The sequence below is a fragment of the Salvelinus sp. IW2-2015 genome, linkage group LG11 (assembly GCF_002910315.2).
Source record: "Salvelinus sp. IW2-2015 linkage group LG11, ASM291031v2, whole genome shotgun sequence".
Classification (NCBI taxonomy): Eukaryota; Metazoa; Chordata; class Actinopteri; order Salmoniformes; family Salmonidae; genus Salvelinus; species Salvelinus sp. IW2-2015.
In genome coordinates this window covers 36,736,693-36,744,818 of record NC_036851.1, presented here as the reverse complement: position 1 = coordinate 36,744,818, position 8,126 = coordinate 36,736,693, and the positions used below count along the sequence as shown (strand labels likewise).

The window sequence follows — 8,126 nt, the reverse complement described above, 5'->3', positions numbered from 1 at the left end:
GATTCCATTACCATTGCACAAGAGTTAGTGTTACAATTCTAACATCCGGACCTCTCCAAGCGAGTAAGAAAACAGATCAGCCCTCTCCTCTGCTGAGCCCTAATTCAGGTCCCTTGTGTAGGATGCTCATGTCATGGAGTTGTGTGTATTGTATTTGTGCGCATGCGTGCATGTTGAAATGTGTGTGAGTGTGAGTGTGGGTGTGTGTGTGTTTGTGTGTGTCGTGTGTGTGTGTGTGCGCGTGCGTGCGTGTGTGTCCGTAATCATAATACCCCCACCATGCTATACATAGGCATACTTAGCGTACGTGCATTCGTACTGTATAATTAGCTGAAACTAGTAGCAGTGATCATACCATGAAACATGAATCCAGCCAAGTGCCCCCTTTCTCCATTGACCTCCAATACTAAAATCGCATATACTTAACCAATACTATGCTTTACATCAAGCTGGCTCTGGCTGTCACAATACCAACGATGAGCAATTCAATACTCATGCTTTCAGTCTTGTTACATTGATAGACCTGTGTGTTTATGATCCCTCAGCTCGTTCCTGACCACAAGGAACTATTAAGTCACATTTCAAGTGACTGATGATGGGGAACAACTGGTATGTATTAAGGATATTGGTGTGTTATCGTGTGTGGTGTGGTGCAGTGGCGCTGCATTTGTGTTGTCTTGATCTGTGGCAGCAGCAGCGATTCACAATTTCTCGTTTACTGGACTGTGCAGGCAGCGATCTCATTCTCGATGTTCACTGACTACTGACCTGTGCAGCACAGTGATCTCATTCTCTATGTTACTGACCTGTGCAGCACAGTGATCTCATTCTCTATGTTACTGACCTGTGCAGCACAGCGATCTCATTCTCAATGTTGTTCTCCTTGCCCTCCAGAGCCTTCTTTGGGATGCACTTGATGGCTACCAGCCTCTGGGTCCCCTTTTCCTCCGCTAGCACCACCTCCGAGAACGCCCCCCTGCAGCACAGGAAACACACATTTTCAAAAACATGACACACACACACGTACAGTTACACTTACTAACTGCAAAGACCAATTCAAATGCTGTACATTAACAAATCATATGCAGTAAACTGTATTAAAGGGTGGTTGCTGAACGTATGCCACCAATGAAAAAGTGAGGCAGTTAGTCTTGGTCCCAAGACCCCAAGTCAATATAGCCTGTCTCTGAGGTGGGTCACTAAAACGACAGAGACATTTAAATAAGAGGAAATGTTCGGGATCAAATGAATAGGTGGAGGTCCTGGGAAATAAGGCGAGTGCCCACCCTGTGTGTGTGATGTGTGTGTTGTGTGTGTTTGTGTGGCTCACTTTGCTCAGACAGTGTTTGCACGTGAGCTGCATGACTCATGGTGGGGCGAGTGAGGGTACAGACAGAGCCTTCCCCCTCGAGAACACACACCAAGGCAGGGTATCCCCCTGGATCCCCCTGGCCTAACCAGGCACAACCTGTCCAACCCTAACCCATTCCCCATGGCCAGTCACTATTAGCAGGCACATTCTGTCCAGTGTCCACAATTCCCTTCCCTCCCAGGACCACAGTGTCTCTCCACCTAGGGAGGGGATCCCCATGGTCTAACCAAGCACATCCTGRCGGTCTCTCATCCTATCCTCCCATGATACCTCCCAGCACCGTAGGCTCTCTCCACCGAGGGAGGGGATCCCCATGCCAGCTATAACCAGGCACATTGTGTCTGTCTCTAAGTGATCCCAGTAGCCCAGCAGGCAGCACCTCTCTACCCAGGGAATGTGTCCCCACGGCCAGTCTCTAACCAGGCACATCCTGCGTCTCCCATCCCACCCAATCCCTCCCACCCCACCCTACCCCAACCTTCCCAGCAGCACCACAGGTTGTCTCTCCACCCATGGAGGGTTTCCCTACGGAGGGCGAGTTATTATAACAAGAACATCACATGCCGTCCGTCCCCTCATCCAACCCCAGAAGCACTGCACGGTACGTCCCAGGCCAGCAGCCTCTCACAGCCGTGTGTGTCATGGCAGCCGGGTCCCTTGGGGCCCGAGAAGAGGCTGTACAAACAAAAACATGACTAGGTTTTCTCACTCACCATCACCAGCCATCATAACAATCCATCCACATCAGCCATCCGAACCCTGTCTGACTCCCACAAAAACTGCACTCCATCTATCTTTTATTGAGATGATAAAGCATTTCCTTTTTTATTACTACGAGCCACTCTCTCTCTCACCACTCTCTCTCTCTCACCACTCTCTCGCTCACCACTCTCTCTCTCACCACTCTCTCTCTCACCACTCTCTCGCTCACCACTCTCTCGCTCACCACTCTCTCTCTCTCTCACCACTCTCTCTCTCACCACTCTCTCGCTCACCACTATTCAGGATAACTTGTGTTTTTTGTTGCCCCCCCACCCTCAATGTCACTCTCCAAGTTCACATGGAAAAACACTTTAGAGGCACTACAGCAATGTCACCATTGTGAATTATTCAATAGACCACTCTGAAATACACACATAGCCACACACACAGTAACACACACAGCCACCGTGCAATCAGAGACAGATGCAGTAAGAGACAATGAAGATGTATATCTATATCTACCTACCTATCTTACTGTACCTATCTACCTCCCTAACTGTATCTATCTATCTATCTATCTATCTATCTATCTATCTATCTATCTATCGATCTACTCTATTCTATCTATCTATCTATCTATCTATCTATCTATCTATCTTCATCTATCATCTATCTATCTATCTATCGTCTATCCTATCTATCTATCTATCTATCTATCTAACTGTATCTATCATATCTATCTATCTATCTTATCTTCTATCTATCTAACTGTATCTATCTATCTATCTCTCTTAACTGTACCTATCTACCTCCCTAACTTCTATCTATTATCTATCTATTCTATTATTATTTCTATCTTATCTATCTATCTATCTATCTATCTATCTATCTATCTATCTATATCTATCTATCTATCTATCTATCTATCTATCTATCTTATCTATCTATCTATTCTATCTATCTATCTATCTATCTATCTATCTATCTATCTATCTATCTATCTATCTATCTATCTATCTATTCTATCTATCTATTATCTATCTATCATATCTATCTATTCAATTCAATTCAATTCAATCAAGGCTTTATTGGCATGGAAACATGTGTTAACATGCCAAAGCAAGTGAGGTAGATATTATACAAAAGTGAAAAAAACAATACAAATTAACAGTAACATTACCACATACCAGAAGTTTCAAAACAATAAAGACATTACAAATGTTATATTATATATATACAGTGTTGTAACAATGTACAAATTGTTAAAGCACACAAGTAAAATAAATAGCATAAAATATGGGTTGTATTTACAATGGTGTTTGTTCTTCACTGTTGCCCTTTTCTTTGTGGCAACAGGTCACAAATCTTGCTGCTGTGATGCACACTGTGGAATTTCTCCCAGTAAGATATGGGAGTTTATCAAAATTGGATTGTTTTCAAATTCTTTGTGGATCTGTGTAATCTGAGGGAAATATGTCTCTCTAATATGGTCATACATTGGCAGGAGGTTACGAAGTGCAGCTCAGTTTCCACCTCATTGTTGTGGGCAGTGTGCCACATGCCTGTCTTCTCTTGGAGCCATGTCTGCCTACGGCGCGCTTTCTAATAGCAAGGCTATGCTCACTGAGTCTGTACATAGTCAAAAGTTTCCTTAAGTTTGGGTCAGTCACAGTGGTTCAGGTATTCTCGCCACGTGTACTCTCTGTTTAGGCCAAATAGCATTCTAGTTTGCTCTGTTTTTTTGTTAATTCTTTCCAAATGTGGTCAAGTAATTATCTTTTTGTTTCTCATGATTTTTGGTTGGTCTAATTGTGCTGTTGTCCTGAGGCTCTGTGGGTGTGTTGCTGTTTGTGAACAGAGCCCTAGACCAGCTTGCTTAGGGACTCTTCTCCAGGTTCATCTCTCTGTAGGTGATGGCTTTGTTATGGAAGGTTGGGATCGCTTTCCTTTTAGGTGCGTTGTAGAATTTAACGGCTCTTTTCTGGATTTTTGATAATTAGTGGGTATGGCCTAATTCTGCTCTGCATGCATTATTTGGTTTCTACGTGGTTGTATCTATCTATCTATCTTCTATCTATCTATCTATCTATCTATCTATCTATTCTAATCTATCTATCTATCTATCATATCTATCTATCTATCTCTATCTATCTATCTATCTATCTATCTACTATCATCTATCTATCTATCTATCTATCTATCTATCTAATCTATCTATGCTATCTATCTTATCTATCTATCTTATCTATCTATCTATCTATCTATCTATCTATCTATCTATCTATCTAACTGTATCTAACTGTATCTCCCTCCCTCCCTCCCTCCCTCCCTCCCTGGTGTTGTTTCCTTCTCCTCCTGCATCGCCCCATGACAGTTTGGATGTATTGGGCTGTTTGGTTTCTGTTTACGCTCTCTGGAGTGACTCATTCCCCTTGTTCCTTACGCACGTGCACACGCACACGTGCACACGCACGCACAGGTGCAGAAAGAGTTTGATGCTATTATTAGATTTTATAGAAGGAATGGAACAAAAAAAGAACAACCCAGTGAACCCACATAACAGTCTGGTTGGTATCTAGCAAAAAACACACGCACGCACAAATGAGCACACACGCACGGACGGATGGACGCACGCATAGTTTTTTAGGTGAGGGAGCGCAAAAAAAWTTGTAAATTATAATTTCCTCAATCAAAGTTTGTACCGATAGATGTAGCCAATTGAATAACCTATCATTTTTGAATATGCATAAAATGCATCCTCCAATTACAACATCTGCCTATGCCCACACCTATTGTCTAAAGATCACTTTACATTTTGAATACCCTCAAACACCAAGTTAGGCATAGGCTACTTAATTTCAAAATAGGCCATCATCACTGTCAATCGTGAATTATAATTTTTCACGTTTTACCAGTGAAAAGTCCAAACTGCATCTCCATGCCAATCGTATGGGAATATGCATTTAGAGCTTCTTGAATTACTGTTCCCTGAAAGAATGATAGCCAATGGTGTTAACTAGTAGCTTTTCCTTTATTTTGATCAATCAAAGCATACAATGAGTATTGTAGTGCTATTTCCATGACATAGACTGACCAGGTGAATCCAGGTGAAATATATGATCACTTATTGATGTCACTTGTTTAATCCCCGTCAATCAGTGTAGATGAAGGGGAGGAGACAGTTTAAAGAAGGATTTTTAAGCCTTGAAATAATTCAGACATGGATTGTGTATGTCTGCCATTCAGATGGTGAATGAGCAAGACAAAATATGTAAGTGCCTTTGAACGGGGTATGGTAGTAGGTGCCAGGTGCATCGGTCTGAGTGTGTCAAGAACTGCAACGCTGCTGGGTTTTTCACGCTCAACAGTTCACGGTGTGTATCAAGAATGGTCCACCACCCAAAGGACATCCAGCCAACTTGACACAACTGTGTGAAGCATTGGAGTCAACATGGGCCAGCATCCCTGTGGAACGCTTTCGACACCTTGTAGAGTCCATGCCCKGACGAATTGAGGCTGTTCTGTGGGCAAAAGGGGTGCCACTCAATATTAAGAATGTGTTCCTAATGTTTTGTATACTCTGTGTATATCCTGCCTAGTGGAGCTCAGTTGAGTTAAGACGCATGAGAATTCTTTTTACTATTCAGCTTCAGCTAAAAATCCTAAAATGTCATTAGAAATTAGGAGGTATTTTTGGTGTAGCAGTAATGTTACGGGCTTACTATGCTATGGTATTATATTCTGTTCTCTTATGTAAAATGCTAATTAATCATTATGTGATCTTGCAAGACTGAAAGGACAGCTCCAGGATCTCACAATGATGTTGCAGAAATTGAACCAACTTGTGGTGCTGAAGGGTAGATGAAGGATAGTTCTGCCAGTCGGCCAGTTCAGGAACAAACAACAATAGTTTGCAGTAGGCCTAGCTTAATAGGCCTACAACTACGTGGTATAGCTATCTGTAGGCTATAGTCTAATGTAAATACAAAAATATACATAGCTTAATATATTACACTGCTTATGAGAAGAGCTTTATTGTGAGTAGGTATTACATTGTATTGAGTAGCTTAAATAAACTTTGATTTGATTAGCTTGAATACATGTTTACAATATATCCTATTACTGAATTTTAAAAAATCAAAAGGGGTGAACCGTTAGCTCATAGAATTTTTGCATATATTTAACATGCTATCAAATCAATTGACCAAGTAGTGAACATAAATCATTACTTACAGGAAAGTAATTGCAGAAAATGTGTTTAAAAAAAGCCATAAATCAAGCTTGAGGTGTATTCATGCATCTCAATAAACTATAACCTAAATGCATTATTACCTCCAACTTGGCTCAATTCATATTTCCAATTGCCCGCCCTGACATACCAATCTAGAACGGGCCCTGCGTCTCAACCATTAGCCAATGTAGGATAAATATCCCAAGCAGGGCTACAGCAACTTCCAGAGAGTCAGGCTCCTTGGGCTTTGCCGTGGCCACTCTGGTTTGGGAAAAAAGTGGTCAAACCTCTGACGGGCCTCCGCGGGGGACACACACATAGCCTATAGTTCTTCATCATTCTCGCCAACGCCAGAGAGAAGACAGGGAAGAAATCACCATTTTATTTGGTTTGTTTTCAACCAACTTATTTGGTTAGTTTTCATTGAATTTTTGTGGTAAATAAATATCATTTATTTAGAAATTATCAGAATACATTTTCCAGAAATAGTTTTAGCAGCTCCGTGTATTCTCAAATTGAAAAAAGTGAGGGAGCGCCGTAGACCTGGGCGGTATACAGTATACCGGGATATATGGAAACAGCAACCGAAGGGTTTTTCAATACCATCAATACTGTTGAAAATATTTATTTGAAGTTTTTCAATTAATGTTAATATTTGTAGCTACTTTTTAAGTAAATACCTGCAGTCAACTTGTGCAATATGTCAGGAGATAAAGCAGACTGCATTCTTCATTTCACCTGTCACATTATTTTACATTATGAAGCTTACCATAGTTCCCCAGAACAGTTGAGCCAGTGACCTGTTTGTAAATAGCACAACAGAAGAAAGCGGGAACAGGTGAGTCCAACTGGGGTCACATTTCATATTGAAAGTCAAGTGGTTTTTTGCCTCAAAATAGTGAACATGGATGTGCAACTATAGTTTTTCGTCACAGAAAATACATTAGTGCAACACATTCGACAAAAAATTGATTCATCAGATGAGATCAAGAAGTGCAACTGGCTGTAAATGTGCTTACAATGAAAAAGCTACGTATTTTTTGCAAAAGCAATGTATGGCCATCATATTTCTAGAAACAATGCCACCTTTGCGACAAGTCAGTTCATCACACTTCTGCCCTGCTAGAGCTGCCCCGGTCAACTGTAAGTGCTGTTATTGTGAAGTGAAAATGTATAGGAGCAACAACGGCTCAGCCGCGAAGTGGTAGGCCACACAAGCTCACAGAACAGGACCACCAAGTGTTTAAGCGCGTAAAAATTGTCTGTCCTCGTTGCAACACTCACTAAAGAGTTCCGTCAGCACAATAATTGGCCGAGCAGCCGCATACAAGCCTAAAATCACCATGCACCAAGCGTTGCCTGGAGTGGTGTAAAGCTCGCCGCCATTTGACTCTGGAGCAGTGGAAACGCGTTATCTGGTGTGATGAATCACCCTTCATCATCTGGCAGTCCAACGGACAAATATGGGTTTGGCAGATGCCAGGAAAATGCACCTGCCCCAATGCATAGATCCAACTGTTTTTCATGGTTTGGGCTAGGCCCCTTAGTTCGAGTGAAGGGAAATCTTAATGCTAGAGCATACAATTACATTCTAGATGATTCTGTGCTTCCAACTTTGTGGCAAAGCCTTCCCCAAGTAACTGACGCGAGCAGCAAAATATGATAAAAAAAACAGATAAAAAACACCCTATGGAACAGCGGGGACTGTGAAGCAACACAAACATTGGCACAGACACATGCATTCACACACACACACCACACCACACCACACCACACCACACACACACACACACACACACACACACACACACACACACACAC

At 41.9% G+C, this 8,126-nt stretch overlaps 1 protein-coding gene across 2 annotated transcripts in view; it reads right to left on the bottom strand.

The window, feature by feature from the left end:
• The window catches only part of LOC111970318 (calcium/calmodulin-dependent protein kinase type 1-like), a 25,116-nt gene that overhangs the window by 10,918 nt on the left and 6,072 nt on the right, over positions 1-8,126 (bottom strand). For both annotated transcript variants that reach the window (XM_070445713.1, XM_023996994.2), the window contains exon 3: positions 845-976. In XM_070445713.1, coding sequence (XP_070301814.1) covers positions 845-976 — 132 coding nt within the window. The remainder of the gene's footprint in view (positions 1-844; positions 977-8,126) is intronic.